This window comes from Ceratina calcarata, unplaced genomic scaffold, assembly GCF_001652005.2.
Source record: "Ceratina calcarata isolate Rehan_Ccalc_2016 unplaced genomic scaffold, ASM165200v1 scaffold58.2, whole genome shotgun sequence".
Lineage (NCBI taxonomy): Eukaryota > Metazoa > Arthropoda > Insecta > Hymenoptera > Apidae > Ceratina > Ceratina calcarata.
The window spans coordinates 67,454-87,375 of record NW_017177018.1 but is presented as its reverse complement, the minus strand read 5'-3'; the positions used below and the strand labels follow the sequence as shown (position 1 = coordinate 87,375).

The 19,922-nt window shown below is 37.0% G+C and overlaps 1 protein-coding gene across 1 annotated transcript in view; it reads right to left on the bottom strand.

The window, feature by feature from the left end:
• Nucleotides 1-1,541: 1,541 nt before the first annotated feature.
• The window catches only part of LOC108629690 (temperature-induced paralytic E), a 24,851-nt gene continuing 6,470 nt past the window's right edge, over nucleotides 1,542-19,922 (bottom strand). Inside the window, exons 2-5 of the mRNA XM_018032524.2 lie at nucleotides 16,467-16,754; nucleotides 15,636-15,829; nucleotides 12,576-12,889; nucleotides 1,542-6,373 (exon numbers count right to left, since the gene is read on the bottom strand). Of these exons, the coding sequence (XP_017888013.1) occupies nucleotides 6,310-6,373; nucleotides 12,576-12,889; nucleotides 15,636-15,829; nucleotides 16,467-16,754 (860 nt within the window). The 3' untranslated portion in view covers nucleotides 1,542-6,309. The remainder of the gene's footprint in view (nucleotides 6,374-12,575; nucleotides 12,890-15,635; nucleotides 15,830-16,466; nucleotides 16,755-19,922) is intronic.

Genomic DNA, 19,922 nt, shown 5'->3' with positions numbered 1-19,922 from the left:
GGAAATCAACCATCACGACGAGGACGGTCGCACTGTCGCTCTCTTGCCCGGGGTGGGTTCAGGCCACGCGTGCGTCATTTCGCGTGCAATTGTGCGACCCACCGATATGCGCAATAATTAATTGATGACAGTACTTTGTTTAACATTTTGTTTGAACATTTTTTCCTTCATACTCATTGATACTTTATTTTGTATGCCATCTAGTCGAAAATTCCTTAATTTTTGTAAGTTACTCTACTTTCTAGTCATCATAATTACATAATAATAAAATGTAATGTGTGTATAATGAAGTTGTTCCGGAAAACTGATAATCAAATAGGATAATTTAAGGGTTAATTACATTATTGACGTCGGTTGAAAAAGATACGGTGAATTTCGTTTCGTTTCAGATCTTGTCTGAAAGAATTTTGTGGTGCTCGCCACGCTAAGATGGGTGTGACCACGGATCGTGATCGTATCGACACGGGTTTGTTTAAATAATCGGGCGTTTCGGAACCCTGGCGGGTATCTCTGTGTCGGCATCTGGCTAGCCAATATGTATGATAATTTTGACATGCCTACACCTCATAATCGATGAATGTGAGGGGATTTGATTGCAGAGACTAACCACAGTCGCGTATTGTATTGGACTTCAAAAACGAAAAAGAGAATTTAAGGAACTTCGGCTGCGTTTTAATTTGTCATTTACTATTGATTTAGTATTATTTTAGTAACAAAATTGTTGTTTAGCGAGATACTTAAACAAGTTTGTAATTCTTTTACATGATAGAGTACATACATGTATATTTGATTTCTTAAATTGTTAATTTTAATAGATATTATTCAGGAGAGATCCTCGGTGTTGGAGGAAAGTATGGAATTTATTGATAATATAGAAAATAAAAACTGTCTCTGAATTTTTTTATGTCGATAATGTATCAAATGTGTCTGCAGTAGGAATCTTCTCTTTCGCGGGTACCGATACGATACCTTTTGTAGATCAAATGTCTTTCCATGTACGAAGATCCCTATATTATGTAACGTCAATAAACTACATCATTTTATCACCGAAGATATATAATTAAAAAAAATGGCAGTTTTAACCGAAATATATACAGTTGGCAGGTATTACTACTTCTTAAGAATTTCCATCATAAGAAAATTACTCCTGATTTAAGCATAATTTGGTTAACAGCTGAACTCTTGGAATCTAAAATTGCTCTCATCGCAAATATTATATTTAATGAGACGTTTACAAATAAAAACTCAGAAATTTATTAGATCAGTTTAATCAAGTCAAATAAAATTGTTGTAAAAACATCGTTTGCTATTTACTTTTGAGATGTACTTTTTTACGTACTCAATTACGGTATCTAAATTACTAATGCACTTTATGGAAAACAGAATTATTGGTAATAAAGTGATCGCAATCTAAAATACATGCATTCAGAAATTAGGAGCAACCTGTAACATTTTGAAAGTCCATTAAGAGCTCAAATGCCTTTTGTAATCGAATTATGATTATAAGGGGAGGATAACAATCAACAGATAAATCAATTAAGTTTGAGTGAAATATGTATGTATATATATCTCGTGAAAAAGCTTTGACAACATTTTATTGTTAACCGCAGAAAAAGCCATATACACCTTCACACGAAATCGATCATAGTTTGTAATAATATCGAAAATTTATAATAATTGAATGTTGTACATAAATATAAAGACGACGATGTTGCACGTTCTCGTGTGTGCCAAAACTGTACAAAAATTATCTCGAACATCTTTCGCAACGCTCGTTGAACAACTTATTACTCGGTGATTGTGGCATTTTTTTTTTATATCATAATCATATTTTCTTTCATTCGTTTCTCCATACTGTTTTATACTTCTTTCTTTACCACCGCCTATTTTTTTATTCGTTCGTATAACACTCAGATTCTCTCCTCCGCATCAGTAAAAGGACACGCTAATTGCATTCTGTAGTACACTCCCAAGTTCGCAGAACTTTTCTTCGACTTCATATGAGATGCGATATATTTAAAATCGATAATCAAATACACGGCCGGAGCGGGTGGAAGGAACGATTTTTGGTGTTTTTTGCGCTTCTATAAATCTACCTATCCTATGTACTTCTGTTTAGCGGCGACGGTCAAGTGCCATATATACACATATGTATATATGTGTGTATACATATGTGTGTATATATATATTTATTTATTTATATATTTATTTATATAATTTTTTTGGTATTTTAGTCGGTACTTCGAACGCAGCACGCACAATTGATATTTTTTTCTCTCTTTTCATTATACAATATCGCGAATTATTATTGATTAACAACAGCGATTGCAATATTTAGACGCGGCGTGCTCCAATTCAAATCTCTATTTCTTTTATTATTTTAATGTTTATATATGTATTTATATAATATACCATTTCCTAGAATCCTCTCGCGGGTATCGCCGTTAATGCGATGATCCACCTTTTTTGTTTGTATCATCATTTTTCTACCGTATTGCTCTAATCATTATCATGATATCGTCTCGACACTATCCAACATTATACTCGCTTCCTTTATCTCTCCTTATTTTCCTTTGTCTATTAATATTCATTTATTTATTCTCTATATCGATTCGTTCGACATTATCGACATGTCAATTATGCATTTATCATGTTAATACTTATTAAATATTTTTTTAATTATTGTAGATCACAGACAACTTGTTCTTAATCCATAAAAACAATTCAATTATTATTTCTTTTCATAGATTATAAGTGTAATCGTGAACATCGTGCAGCGTGCACACATGTTCGTTTGGTGAGATGGTGTTTTCAAGCTTTGTATGCATGTGTATCTGTTTTTATGTATATGTACGCGTTCGTTACATTTTGTACGTAGAACAGGTCGTAAAATAAGAAGAGCTCGCGTCCAATGAGAACCATTAAGATTACTTCATAATTTCATATGCAATAATTGGCCATCGTGCAAATTTCGTATTTTAACTGTTCCATGGATCAGGCATTATATTCTCTGATACGAAGAAAGAAAGATTAGGCAAATCAGATAACTGTTTTTGTATGCTTCCATGTTTTTGCAGATCGATGGCAAATCATATAATTTATTGCTTTTTCGAGCTTTCAAATGTTGCAAAGAAGTAGAAAGGTTCTCGGCACACCAGCTACAACTGTTTGATCAATATTTCGCTGGACAATAATATCACATAAAAATATAGCATCACGAATAGTATAATTCTTCTTTGTTAAGTTTCATACGAATTTGTTAGTTTATTTTTAGCATTCGATATTTATGCTCGAATACATATAATAGTTACGGTTAATGCTCTATAATTAGACACTTTCACGAATTTTCAAAAGCTATAATCATTTTTAAAAATCGTCTATTAAAAAATAGTGAAAAGAGAGAGAAAAATAAACGAAATTGTATGGCGGTAAAAACGTGAACAACGGAAAGTGGTAAAATACTTTGAGCATCAATTTTGCCATCGATCTCAGGGGTGAAGGTTCGTCTGTCCTGCGCCACTTATATCGATTTACGTGCGGTAACGAGGCCGCGATAAAAGTACTGTTACTTGTTTCACCCTCCCTGCAAGTGGCATTTTGTTTTCCTTCGTGTATCGCACGCAGAGAGGCGAGTTTCCTTTGAACTCGCTGAGCAGTCTACAAAATTTTTATTTTAAATGATGGTCGCGTGTAATTTCTGACACTACTATTCGTTATTCAACGGAGATACATACGATCGCTCCCTGCCATTTTTTTCCAATCGACAAACTTGACCCGATCCAACCGCAGAAAAATTACATTCTTCGCCGGCACGAACGTGTATCGTGATGTCGCACAATATGTTTCAGATCGAACTGATACATGCTATGCGTCGTGTATATGTGTATAGGTATTGACAAAGGACTGATGCCAGCTCGATAAAGTATTATATCGTATAACGTTTTTTTTTTCACTGTACTCATACTATCTGAACAATATCCGTTTATGCGAGTGATGTGTGAATCGTACGTTATTTGTCAAAGTGGTATTGCAAAACGCATTCGAAATCGACATAAATATTTGTATCTAGCGAATATCAGTCATGACATTCTATAAAAAATATTGAAATATTTATTGAAGATTATTGATACCCCTCGGTATTATCACTCACTCATTGAATACAAACGAACCAAAGGAAGTTCACTAGTATGAGTCGAACATGATCGGATGTCTCTACATGAATCAGACTTTGCTTCAGCTTTGCAACAATAACGAAAACTTCATCGCGTTCTTTCTACCTGCTACGAGTGATCTCTATGTATTCTCTTTGTACGCTTGCCGGAAAAACGTGGAAAATCGAGTAATCGATGAAAGAAGAGGCAACGCGTGGCCCCCGAAGCGCGATTTTAAGAGTTCACCGATGAAACTCCTGATGAATACACTTGGACAGGAGTTTGTGTCGCAGAGTGAAACGGACGTGTGTACTTGTTACATGTACGTGTGCCTGTGTAAGTGATACTGGTGTACTTGTGTTGATAATACAGTGTGATTTTCGATTCGCCTACGATGTACGTGAAAGTGGCATATCTCGAATGCGCGTCATGATCACACAGCAAGCAGATTATCTTATTAATACTTGTTAACTGTTAACGGTATTCTTAATTCATTAATTTATTCGTTAAACGATAGTTCACTTGAATTAACGCGATCGGTTTTATCGCGCATGTTCGGTTTCTCTCCTCTTCAGCGTTTTTCTGTCGATCTCGTTCGTTCGTTCTTGATCGAGTGAACCAGAGTTAGCTTAGTTGTGCAAAAAGGATCAACATCTTCTTCTTCTTCCTCTTCTCCTTCAGTGTTTTTTGTGTTATTGGAAAATGGACAGGAATGCTTTCGCTCGACTTCTATCACGATGAGGTGGTAGCGGTTCGCGCATTGGTTTATTACATATGTTTACGCATTTCTCTGAGGATCGATTGGGACGACTCACGGCAGAAAACTTAGCCTCTTTCATTTCGTGTTCATCAACATAGATCGATAAGAATGGTTACGCAGAATTGTATGCAGAAACGCAGCCGGACTGTCGACAGGGCGTCGATAAACTATTGCATAACGTTTTTTTTTTTTTGGAAAGCTCTAGTACTATATGAAACATCCCCTACGTTATTCCCTGTATAGTATGACGCAATACAACACGGTCTGTCCAAAAATCGATCCGGCTTTCTCGCTAATACGGGGCCAATATAGAATCGTATCTCTTGAAGCATCCGAGGAACGATTCGAGCGTTTATACGATTTCTACGTTTGCCCAACGTTTCTAGAGAGCCGTTCTCCTCGAACTTGTTCAACCGTCAAGAAGACCGTCAATAATCCAGAAACGGAACGGTTTCCAAGTCGGTGGTTCATTCGCATCTACCCTCTCTATCTCGCTCTCTGACGGCATCGAGTAGCTTGGGGAATTTGTCCTGCGAATTTGTTCATCTCTGGCGATGTTTCGAAAGTACCCTTTGCGACACGACGAGGCCCCAGAGGCGCCAGAATATCGGCAACGAATACAAATTGTAATATTTCCTCTCTGGATCCTCGCCAAGCGACCGATCTTTCGATCTTATTAGCCGCAATCGGCCGGACTAAAAGAATACGAGCCGCCGAACGGATTAATCGTATTAATCGAGTTTGCGAAGTTTATCAGAGGTCGCGGTATCTCGCACGCATTCACGACCAACGGGCGGTTGTCGTAATGTAGAAAAAAGTCTGTCACAAAATATCGTTATATCTCTATTGGATAATAATTAGCGCGTACACAATGTGGGACAGTATTATGCGATAGCGTTGTAGCGTATAATATTAAAACACTCTGTTCGCCGAGAACCGACATTCTGGATCACCCCTAGTCATCGGTGTCCATTTATTTATTTCCTTTCGCGTCAAGGAGAGAACGCCGACGAATTTTACATTTGTATTTTATATATGTATATATTTCTTTTTTAATAATTGGACGCAAATCGACGCCCGTTCCTTATTGAACTCGTACGTTGAGCACCGTGCACCGCTAGTTCACGCCGTGGAAATACCTGAAGTTACATCGCCGTTGCGGTTTCCTATTTCTTGTTATCTTTTTAACTTTCGTTCTCCATTTCTTCGGTAGTCGGTGAGAGAATATTGGCTATATTTGCGGTCGGCAACTTGGACAAGCTACATCGAAAAAAATTATTTTTCTCGCGTCTTCTCCTCCCTCCACCCCATTGCCTCTTTCTGGCTTCCGTTGTTTGTTAGTCCCCCGCTTTTAATGCGGTTTCCAGGTGATGTTGTTCAGACCTTGAAAGTGCCGCTTCAGACTGCTGCCGTCGGCCCAGGAGGAGTTGAGATACTCGTCGTCATCGTCTTGCTCAAGTTTCTGAAACAGACGTATCACCATTACTTTAAACTCGTCATGGAAACCGATCATTGTATGAATATTTTTCTTCTTCTTTTCCTGTGCGAAAACGTGTCAAGTATATTAATCTTTTCTTCTCAGATTACTATTTCATCGATTATCTATACATTGATTCTTTCTTTTCAAATATGTACATACATACACTCATGCGCACTCTAATAAAACTAAAAAAAAGTGTCCCGTCGTAATAACTAGACAACGGATTTTATGCATTTATAAAAAATTAGGTGTGCAGAAAATGTAAAGAATGCGTGTAATATGCAACAGGGACATGAAAAGTACAATAGACATTATTATCTTTGAAGGGTAACATTAATTTCAAATTAGATTTCATTTTTTAAATTGTCAACACTTTGCATAAAAATCCGCAGTCTAGTAATAAAGAAAAGAAGTATTACAATTGAAGTTATAAAATCCGTTCATTTTCCTAACGATGTCAACTAGTAATGGTGCTTCTCCAATTTTAGATCCTAGCTTGTATGTCACGCAATAATTTTATGATTAAATTCACGGAGGTCCTTAGAGACCCTTAGAGACCTTTAGTTAGTCTAGGGAACTTATCGATGACGATGATCGAGAGATAATTGAACTTCGCTGATAGTCCTCAGTCGTTAATTAAATGAACGCTCTTGTACGTAATCTATTCTCAGATATCATGAAACCTTCTTCATAGAATAATTTTATTTATATAGAATTAAGTTTTTATATAATATTAATTTTTATGTTCGATATTATTTGAAGTATATTTTTGTTATTTTCCAAAAATGTTTAATAAATTAATAATTACTATTCAACTTTATATTATACAAAACATATATTTGCTTATTGCCATCTTTAAGTGTTAGTAATTAAAAATATTAGTCAGACATAGATTCCATTAGCCAAGTATCGAACGTCACATGTTCTCACATTAAGTTACTGTAATCGTTTGGCGAAATGAAACAAACGGCAGGAAATGCTGTGAGCGAAGATTAAAATGTTCGCGGGAACACAAAACGATCAACCCCTTCGAATGAAGAAGCGATCCCTTTAATGTTTATTGAGCGCATGCTCTACTTGCTAGTAGCGTCGGAATCAGTTCCACGCAAAACGATGCCATATTATTGATCAAAATGTGTACAAGCTGTTCGACGCCGAAAATCTTCGATATATCGAGCATCGAAAAGGCAACACGATTTTCTATAGTGAAGTTGTACTAACACGGTGTTATTTCTACAGTAATTACAAATTAAAAAGTACTACCCAATTGAATATCAGTCTTTTTTTTAATGTTTTAAATGAAGTACGCTTTATATTTTATCCTGTCTCAAAATTCAGAATAACATAATGAAGAGTAGTAGTTTAAAAAATATGAGAAGTCACTTAATATATTTATTTAATGGACTCTTTTTGATGGATATTAAACAGAAAATAATAAATGTATCGTGTCGTCAGAGAATAGATAACTACGAGCAGCCAAGGAAAGAAAATTGCGGAGTTGGTACGTGCGTGTTGGTACGTTCATTCTCATGGGTGGTGGGAGGGATAAGAGCAGGTTGAAAGTGGAAACGGGGTGAGTTGTTAAAGTTAGGCTTGAGGCCGGCCGGGGCGAAGGTGGTTAGGTCAGAATCGATGCTTGTGTCCTTGCCTGGCCTCACAAGTGGCCTCACTCACGCATCCCATATAAAGATTGATTCATTTCTAACGGACTGGTGGTAGAACATCCATTGTTCATTCAACATTCAATCAACAAATACAACTCATGAAGAAATTTAGTCTGATATTCAGTTTTTTAATACATTTCTTGATCCTTTTACTCAATATGAAAAAAAGATGTAAATTGTTCCTAGTACTGTTTGTGATATGTATATCTATAATTATACTCATGTATACGATTTAAAATATACTTTCGCAGTTCCAACTAGTGTGGAATGGGACATTAGTGCAATTATACTTGTACTGTAAATTATGCTATTTGACAGTTGATCTCACACTCATTCGTATGCATGCACAGTAGAATCTTCGTTTTATGAACATCCATCATGTGAACATCCTATTATATGAATATTTCCTATTATATGAATATTTCCTACTATAATACTGTCTGTGAATACACTACTAGCTGTTCATATACTTATATATTTATTNCTCTTCAGACATCATGATCGTAATTGTATTGCGCTCCAAATTCTGATATATAGTATATAGCATCTAAGAGAAATTGATTACATCGCGGCAGGTAATTGATCGTCGCGGGACACCGAAAAGCCGATGGGAATTTCCTATTAAGCCAATTTGAATTTTACGTTGTATAATGAAAATAATTTTGAAAACTTTTCAAAAGTCGGTCGAATGTTTAAATGAATTGCAACGCTTATTCTGAAACATCCTATAGTAATAGAACGATTTTACGATAGACTGCAGGACGCCACTATACCATTCACCCTCTATTAAAGGCATCTCTGATAGAAGCACAGAACTCGCGTAACATGAAAACCTCGATCCATTAATGCATGCCACTGGTAACATAGCAGCTTCCAAGTATTTGAACATTCCCCATTTTATTTACTATTTTTATTACATGCACATATTAAATTCAATTGATTCTAACAAATATTGCAAAGAATACTCGAGCTCCATTCACGTTATCCAAGCTATGAAAATAGTTTTATGTACGATAATGTTCGCGTCTCTATGACGAATACGTCTATAAAACGAGTTCTAAAAATGAATTATTTATTTTATATCGCTCGTAAAAGAACGAAGTTGTTTTATCCGAAAGTTTCGTCGTTGAATCAATTTCAAAAACACATTTCAATATGATACATTATACATATTTTTTAGATGTATAAATCGTTTATACTTATGTTTGTAATTCTTTATTATAGCATTCATTGGTGATCGTGCATAAAAGGGGTCACTTCACCGACTTCAGTGGGTTTCATTGAAATATTATATACATATATTCGGGGGTTTAATTCTGAACAATTTTTCTCTACATATACATGTTACCACCCCTCGACATCACTTTCTCACATGTACGTGAAAAACTGTTTGTATCATCTCAACTTCAATCGCTGTATGTCGGCTGCTTAAAAATTGCGTTACGATGTAAAAAACACGATAAAACATACGCTATTATCCATCCCTAAGAGTGCATCACCTTTATTATCTTAAAGCTATAGAAGGGTGGCATTAGAGCGTCCAACCTCGACACATGGTGCGCCATAGGTCAAATCTGCAAATTGTTCTAGTCTTGAGTTAGGTCTTTAGATTAATAGAGATGATGGATTAATTGTAGAAAATACTTTTTGCTAGTTGCATTATCTTCGTCTATTAATAAAAAAAATTAATTCCTTTGAACATAATAATGCAGAAAATCAGTTCATGTATAATAGATACCACATAGAACGATTTTGCAGAAATTTGTTAAATAATGAGGGAGCTTAAAATAGAATGGAGCGTTGCAAGTTTCTACGTTATAACACTGTTAGCCTGCTTTGGAATTGCTAAAAGCAAATGTATTTGAACGTTCGCGCTGTATAATCAGATTTCATTGTGCCTGCTTTGTCTTCATTTTATCGCGTCTTCCCTCAACGATTGCACAATGAAAACGTGGTTTAACAAAGATATGCACCTTTAATATTCTGCGGTGCATTCTATAATCACATATATAAATATATCTCTGTTTCCATGAATAAGTTCCATAAAAGAAGATCGCTTTAATTATTCATTTTTATTTTCCACGATAATCCTGAGCTTAATATTACGTAATAGATAATAATATTGTTACGAGCATTGGCTATAAGATGTATAATTATAAGACGTGCATGTTTAAAGACATGAATGAAACGTAACATTTTCATTCCGTTATAAAATACCTAATTTTATACTAGAATCCTTTCTGAAAAAATTGTTATAAAATGAAGTGTATTAAAAAACCGAAACCTTTATGCTGTACACTTTGGTGTAAATAAGAAACTTTCATTTTCTTGAGAATAGAAAAAAAGCTTTAATTGAGCATGAACATTCATTCCGTCCTGAAAAAGTTCACGTCTTGATAAGTAGATTTTCTGGATATGCTTTGGTGTAGACTTAAAGTTTAAATTCAATTTAATTATATAAAAATCACAACGTGCTTTGTCGCAAATTAGAAGGAACGAAATTAGAAGAATACGTTTTACTCTGTAATTTAAAATCCGCTGCCTTATGTCTATGTTGATCGAAATAAGTAAAATTTGCTTTATTATTAATTACCGAACAGTATAACGTCATGCACATCCAATCATCGAATCAAATTTCTCTATTCACGAAAATTTAGATGCGTGACAACGGGTAAACATTTCGATACAAAGGGTTAAATCGCGTTCGAGGGGTAAGCCAATGGTCGATCCTCGCCCGGAAATCTCGAAGCCATAGATCCGGTTCGATAGGACGGAGCTAATCGAATTCGGAGCGCAGGCCGCAGTGTTTGCGCAGGGTCATCGGATATCTTCGGTTTGTCGCGGTCCACCGGTGAAGTTGACCGTGTAATCATCCGATATCGACGCTCGTGCCAACCTTCTATGGACCGATGTTACGGATATTTATACATACATAATAATCCGCGGCCATGTACATGCAAGCATCGGGAGTGCATTTTATGCCTTGTCCCGCTGACAAAGGCCAAAGGCTTGATGGCCGTTTCCACGATGCGGTTTCCATTCTTTCCATTCGATACCCTTGTGGCACCTGAATCGGTTTTTTGTCGTCGTGAAGGAATCTCGCTCCTTGGTTTTTACACCCAGCGAGTTCGGATCGATACGTGAAGGGAATGCGCGGAAACGAGTTTCTGCTTTTATGGATCCGAGCGAGGATGCAAGTTCAAGAGGGATCGAGGTGATTTAAAACTTTCAATGCAAAAGAAAGCGCCTGGTACGAGCGCTTTGCTGCGAAATTTTAACTACGCTATGTTTTGAGAGCCATGATATAATTACACTTCGGTTTGATGCAAGCTTTTCTCAGAAAAGAGCATTTTAAACATCACAAGTATATTTATGACTAGCATCCCCCATCGCAGTTTCAGTAAAATTCAAAATATGTAGTATAGAAATATTTCATGAACAAACATTAAATCACTAATTGTAAGTAATGGAATATAAGAGATATTGAGAATTGTAAATTTAAATATAAATTTTACCCCCTTCTTCACTCCCTTAATGGATAATTGAGGTCAAATCCTGAAATTGATATTTGTATGGGTAAACTTTGTAAATGAAAACCAAACCTATAACTCATCAAACTTAAATATTGAGAAATACGTGAAAATACGTTTCAACCCAGTAGGTCGTAAATTTTAAGAAATGCACTAAGGTGTTGATTACTTAATATTTTGGAGCAAAAATTTCTTGAATATTTTTGGATTATAAAAACCTATTGTCATTCTTTTTCGATCCAGTAATTATGCATAATAATGTTGTTTGCTTTACAAATAAATATATCTTATGACACTCGCGAAAAGGCACTTATTTATTATCTAAAATAATATCCATTCCTAATTGCTACACATATCCATTCTGTTTAGTTCTTTCGTGCGGAATCCCTATAAAATTTCCTAATACGATGTACACACTTTGTTATTCCTAAACGAACAAAACGGTGAGCGTGTCGTGGTTGTGTATAATACCATCTCAGTCAACTAAACCGATTACCACTGTGAAAGTAACAGTTCTTTTACACCTGCGTTGGCACATTGATCGGAAACCTCGTAGTTAGAGTAATGCGGTTTGCTAAATGCCAAGACGTGATGCTCAAAGCCATCCAAGTGTCTTATTAACGACGCTTACTTTCGCTCAACTGAACCTCACTAGCTACAAATGTAACGTTATTGATTGAAACAGCATGGACTATTGCTGTAAAAGTGTTCGGATGAACTTATGCGTGTACGTGAGTGGGTAGATGGAATGCGAGTGTCCGATTGCACAGGTAATGGGATGAACGCGATGACGATAAAAAAGAACCGTTGAGAGTGGAGAAGAAGAATAAGAGACGACGAATAGCTTGCTGCATGTACTGTGATTTCTCGCGAATATATTAAATCAGGGTAACCATATTTTCCTCTTATCAAAAGAGGAGAAAATGGCATTTGTTAGAAAAAAAAGAAGACGAAGGAAACAGCACTTTGATGTCGCATGTATTCGCTTACCCCTGAATGGAGTACGAGTTGGGTATCCCATCCAGGCTTTCCCTGCTGATGTCGTCGGCCATGGCAACTTTCATGTGATGCCCGAAGCTCGCCAGGTTTTCCCTGAAAGCTTCGCTGCCGGGTGTAAGGGCGCCGCTTGTTAGTGGCAGGGGTGTTGCATTGCTATCTTCATCCTCACCGACCTCCTCGCCCTCCTCAACAGCCGGCACCTCTTCTTCGTTGTAAATCTTGAAGTAGGCGATGGTGAGATATATCACCGAGATTATGAAAGACGGTATCGGAATTGCCATCGCGTACACCAGATTCATGTACACCTGCGGAGAACACCCATGGAACCTCACGGATGCTTGCACGTCTTCCACTTTTGCACGCATACACCAAACAATGCGTCCAATGGATTTTTCTTTAGAATTATCAATTACTTGGAGAAATTTTATTCAGAATTTATCAATTAAACGATTTTTAACTTGTAAGGAGCAAAAGGCGGAATGATGTTTAGGAAAAGTAAAATAATGTACGTATAATGATTCCCATTAATATTCGGACACAATTTAAAACAGTATAATTTTTTTAATACTGAGCCAAACAGTTTAATGGGAGTCATACAGTATATGAAAACTATAGTTCCAGTTTGTAATACGAAAAAGTAATGGCATTGAGTCTGAGAGAAACTCGACGACAATATTTCTTAAAAATCTCGATCTTACTTACGCAACCCCAGCAATCACCGCATACAAGCAATAAAAACGAGACGACAATAAAAAGCTATTTCGGTAGCGAATTCCATTTTCCCTGAAATCCTCCAAATCCACGATCATCCCAACGAATTTCCTCGATGCCGTCAAACGGCTCGACCCTCTGGCCGCGCCTCGAGGGCGTCGTTAATTTACGAAATTGACACACGTAGCGTGCCAGGAGTGGCAAGCTTTTCCGGCGATGCGGCGGATCCACGATGTTATCGTCGCTTTATAATGGGCATGCCCCGCTCCTTCTCCTTCCACGTTCTGCTCTGTTTCCTCTCTCTTTCCTTCGTTCGAGAGATTCAATTCCGCCACCGTGCTGTAACAGCGGACGCGGACGAGCGAGAAATTTTATTTTCTTCCGCGCAACGCCGGCACGAGTTTCATCGGGTACGATGGGTTTCCGTCTTTGTCGTCGGCTGGGGCATTCAGCCCGCTTGAAATGCATTGTTCGTCACCGTGCAGGCGGCTACGTTTCCGTAAACGTAAAGGAATTCTACCGAGCCTCTCGCCGCCGGAAAATTGTTTTTCCACGTGTCATGATGTACCACCCGGTATTAGATTCCCTTTCCCGTTCGCGACGCTTGCTTCGTTTTTAGATCGCGCCGGTATTTCTCATTTACACGCAATTTGCAAGATTAATTTTTGGAAAGCTTCTTTTGAATGAATTACGTAGCTGTGTACACGATACGTACAGATGTATACACAGCAAAATGGATTAGATAAGAGCGTTATGTTTCAAATAAATTTTCATTGCTTGTAATTTGTATGGTTTTCAAATATCTATAATCGAAAAATTAATTTGTTGCGCTTTTGCATTGAATGTCGTTTTGAAGTTGCCCAATTTATTTAAATAAGTCTCTTTCCATAGATATGATCTGAGAAGACACGGTGTGAATGTTAAAAGACGGAACATTAAAAGTGTCACTCTTTTTTCTAAGCCGTAGAAACTATCACCGCATTTATATAATTACATATCGCCGCCTGCTTTTCAATTTCGAATATTCGTCCCGTTAGCAAATTAGAAGAGCTTGAGGCACATAATCGATTGTTCCTCCGCCTCATTCAGACAAACCAATTCAATCATCATCGTGCTCGCCAACTATGTACCCGTGTCTTTGAGTTCTAATTAAAGCGGATACACATCTCCGTTAATAACACTATAACATAGCCACTTAACCATTTACTGCGAAGACGCTATTAGCTGCATAATGCAGCACGTTCCCGATACCCGCAGTATCGATTCACAGTTCGGCGTATCTCCATCCACGAGGACAGTAAGACTCGTACATAAGTCACACAGGTAGAGACTAGAGACCGCTTTCGCGTGACTTGTATGTGCAAGTACCGGGTGTAAATCGGCCCGGCAATGCCTAGAATGCGGTAACTGGGTTACACACCGAATTAAAGGATACGTCATCGCGATGAAATTCTTCATTCTTCTCGATTCACGTATGTACTGTTCTCAAATGCTTGTCTTCAAACCGGAAACAGTTCATTATCGTAATTCACGGTTCGATGGGAAACGTGCATATATAATCGAATTCTTTATCGAAGTTCATTGTGCATTGTTTATTTGTTTGTTAAATAAGATCAAGATTTAAGAAAATTATTTTCATATTTACTATTCATCAGGTGTTTACGTAGTTCTGTCGAGACTCCTCGAAATAAAATGGAGAAGCAGAAAAAGATGAAAAAATTTAAGTGACAGATGGAAGAGACAAGGGAAGGACTCTCTCGTGCCCTTAGGTGTGTAATTCAAAGCAAACACCAAATAAAGCTAACTAAATTATACACGCATGGATCAGACAGTAAATATAGTTACGTCGCATACGCAAGTGAGACTGCGCTCTGCTCTGACGAACAGTTTACGCAGCGCACGTCAAGGAAATTTAAAATCGATACACAGATAAAAGTACAGAGTGTCCCTGGATAAGGCGGTTTGCACGAAGGATATGGTATCAATTATAGTTTCAGAAGTAGTTACTTAACTATGCTGTTTAATAAATTTATTGCTGAAAGGTATAGTCTTGGATAGTGATAGAATATTTTAGCAGTACCTTTATTTTGCACTTCTTCCAAAAATAACAAACAATATATTACGATGGCAAGTAGTCAATAAGGTTTGGAGGTCAGCCAAAGGTTAGATACACCTGGATATACGAGACATTGACGTGGCCCTACTTACTACATATGTGTGTAATACGATCATGAGTTTCTTGTTTCATTCCACTTGGCCCATAATTTCACTTATGGTGACCATCTTCTTCGGGGGACACTCTGTACGGTTAATAACAAATATAGAAAATCGTGAAGAGACCTGCCACATGTCGAGGTCGCTGATGACTATCCCGGGATCCACTTTCGAATAGTAACAGCTAAAGTTTTTCCCTATTTTGGTGTACTGCCCGTAGAAAATACTGCAATTCAGCATTGGAGGGTATCCACAGCCTTTTACGTTGGGGAACAGCTTGGCCCCGGTGAAGTACCACTCGGAGTCGTTGCCCATGCGCCCTGCGAACTTCGCCTGGTTATCATCCAGTCACTTCACGCGCTCGTCGACAGATATTTCCAGCAGAGAGCGAGAGAGAGAGAGAGAGAGAGAGAGAGACAGTAGCTATTGTTAGTTAGATTTCACACAACAATATGCACGTTAAAGCCTCTTTTCGTATAGAGTTGATTTCGGTTTGGACTATAATACATTTTGCAGTTTCGTTAGTCGAACAATGCTGCACATGGTTCCGCGCCTACCTGATCCTTTGTCTTGCTACAGCTTCGTTCGTTCTCTCGTACATTTTTTTTAAATTCAAAAAGTACACTAAATTTGGAAGTCGTGTGATTTTGTTATTAATTCACTGTACCTAATACAATATCATTTTGTACTGCACTGACGGAGTTTAAAGAAAGCCAATTGTTTGCTTAATTGTTTTTCGTGACTTACATTCGACTGGGTTTCATATCGAGTTGTTTTTAAAAACGTGGTCTATCTCTCCTGAAATTATCCTACTCGTGGAACCGGTAGAATCCGAATTATTTGTCAGTAAGTCGGGTAGGAAATGCAAAAACTTCGCATATAAAATTATTGATCTGAATCATCCATTATCTTGAGGATAGTAATGTGGACACGAAAGTAGAATACGTTGTCCTGTACCTGTAGGAAAGGGTGTCGGCAGTCCAGCTTCATCGTTCTCGGCGAAGTCTTCCTCAAGGTCTTCGACGTACTCGTACTCCCTTAGGGAGCGTTCGTAACGCGGTTTTCCCGTCCCTGTGCTATCTTCGTCATCCTCGACACCTCCTACCGCTCCACCTCCCTCACCCTGGTCATCGCTATCCTCGGACGCGTTAATCGGTAGCTTATAATTGACGCGTATTTGCGTGCAATCGTACAACTCCTTGGTGCAACCCTCTCTACAGGACGTCCATGAACAGTTGCTCGTACCTGGACTCAATTGATTGTTCATGGACTTTTTGATGAATCTTCAACGACAGGAGTATTATAGGGAACCAGACACGAAGAAACGAATCACTATTATAGACAGAGACTGATGCACGCCGAAAAGATTATGCCAGAGTCGATTTAATTAAAAACTATTATTTTCAGATTGGCGAGTTTCGATCATTTTTGTAGAAGTCATAAAGTTATTTTAACGAAATATGCAAATAATATGTACACAAATTTTTAAGATAGAATGTACGTATCTATACATATAAATGTATGTATAAAATGCATGTAGGTATATGAAATAATATAAATATTAATAACTTGAAACATCAAAGGTTACGATGCAGTAACATTTAATTGAATAAAATATAAAGGTCAATTATAATTTTGAGTCACTATTTGGTTTACGTTTACGCATACAGATTATGTTTATTAAGCAAACACTGCCAGATGGGGAAACCTGAATATTTAAAGGTCTAAACTAATACTGTGTTACGAAATAATCAACGTTTAGAATAAATATCGTTATTAGAACTAAATTGAGACTCGATTTTTATTCATTCAGATTATTCAAATAGTATTTTACACAACAAGACACTTGATATATTCACAAGTTTATTCTTCGTTAAATATCAGAACAATAGCAATCTAACTCTGTTGCGAGAATTTTCGATTACTTTTTCGGCATGCATCACGTATTATGCGAACAATTAGAGACAAACGAAGAAGATAATAGTCAAGAGACACATACGGGGGAAATTGCCATGGCTACGTGAGTTGAATAAATTATATTATATTATCGAAGAAGATCCAAAGAAGAGGAAGCGAAGTTGACTAGGGAGGAAGAATGCACGGTGGTTTGATTGAGCTTCTTTTTCATGACGAAGAAAGATTGCGGTAAAGTTCTCAACCATACTAGACCCCGAGGCAGACTGCGAAATCCTTGCCCTGACCTCGTCTTTTTTTTTTGTGAAAGTTTCGAGACTAAAGATTCCACCAATGATGTAGTTGACACATAGGGTCACAAATTTGGATGAGATCCAATCCAGTGAACTTCTAGTTTGAAATGTGCTCCATTAAGGTTTTAATTCTCTTACCAAAAGTTACAGTTCGAACCCGTTATACGGAAAGTTTAAAGTTAAATTATTAAACTTCGACACAAGGTTGATTCGTGAAATTTTGATCACGAAGAAGCTTTGATAACAAGAAACTAATTGTAGAAAAGCGAACGGATTACAATGAAATAAAAATTTTTAATGAACAAATTAAATTGTTATAATAAATGTAAATAAATCTTTGGATTGGCAAAAATAAAGAATTTAGGAGTCAGACGCGATGTTATTTTAGCGAGTTTGCGCAATGCGATAAATTTTGATTAACGAAGTACGGTGTGTTGCACTCACGTCGGGAACTGTAATTGTTAATTAACCGCGGTTACAAGATTGCTCTTGCATGGCATCGAATATAATCTAACTTCGTGCATTTTCTTCCCTTCGCAAATTTGCCCTCAAGTTCGTGTTCTCGCTGAAATCCTATTACGAGAGACATCAGTTACACAAGTGTAATTAACTTGCTGATAGTCAGTGTGGCGGATTCGAGTGTACCTCAAATGTTGGGTCAAACGAACAATATTGTGATCAAACGATAGACATCTGAAGTAATAAGCCCTTGAACATTTAATGAACAAAACAATTTAATAAATTTCCAATGTTGGAAAAATTTACTTATTTTTGTAAGCTTTCTATGTCAGTGGAAAACGTGAGGTCATCAGAGGCTTAATATGAACAGACGCAGTCAACCTTGCACAAGATTTAAGGGTTCACATATAAATTGTGGACAACACAGTGTAATCAAACTTGGTGAGAACAACATGAATACGGACAGTAGAAATCTACGAGAAGACTGAAAGTACTTTAGGAACATCTACGAAAAGGAAGAATGGCAACCATAACAATTAATGCGATATGAAACACTAACTGCAACCAACATGAACGCATACAGAGTCCGGGGAAATGGAACATATTCATACACGCATTTCAACGTTGGGACAGTTGCAAACTGCGTTCCAACGCTTCCTATTCATAACATCGTATCTCGGCGGATTATGCAATAAGTATAATTGTATTTTACGGATAATTCAATACGATCTTAATCCAAATATCGATGCAACAACATTATATTTCAGAGCAGCGTTCAATACGATTGTAATTCAAATACCGATGCATGTGGAACGCGCTGTTGAAGTACAACGTTGTTCCATCGATGTTTCAGTAATTAGAAGTATGCGAGAACTCCGGGATGAGAATTTTTCTCGTGATCGTTACGAGTTCTCGAAAATCTCGGAAATCCCGAGAATGTTCGGGATTCTCGTAAACATCCGGAAATCAACGTTTAGAATAAATATCGTTATTAGAACTAAATTGAGACTCGATTTTTATTCATTCAGATTATTCAAATAGTATTTTACACAACAAGACACTTGATATATTCACAAGTTTATTCTTCGTTAAATATCAGAACAATAGCAATCTAACTCTGTTGCGAGAATTTTCGATTACTTTTTCGGCATGCATCACGTATTATGCGAACAATTAGAGACAAACGAAGAAGATAATAGTCAAGAGACACATACGGGGGAAATTGCCATGGCTACGTGAGTTGAATAAATTATATTATATTATCGAAGAAGATCCAAAGAAGAGGAAGCGAAGTTGACTAGGGAGGAAGAATGCACGGTGGTTTGATTGAGCTTCTTTTTCATGACGAAGAAAGATTGCGGTAAAGTTCTCAACCATACTAGACCCCGAGGCAGACTGCGAAATCCTTGCCCTGACCTCGTCTTTTTTTTTTGTGAAAGTTTCGAGACTAAAGATTCCACCAATGATGTAGTTGACACATAGGGTCACAAATTTGGATGAGATCCAATCCAGTGAACTTCTAGTTTGAAATGTGCTCCATTAAGGTTTTAATTCTCTTACCAAAAGTTACAGTTCGAACCCGTTATACGGAAAGTTTAAAGTTAAATTATTAAACTTCGACACAAGGTTGATTCGTGAAATTTTGATCACGAAGAAGCTTTGATAACAAGAAACTAATTGTAGAAAAGCGAACGGATTACAATGAAATAAAAATTTTTAATGAACAAATTAAATTGTTATAATAAAT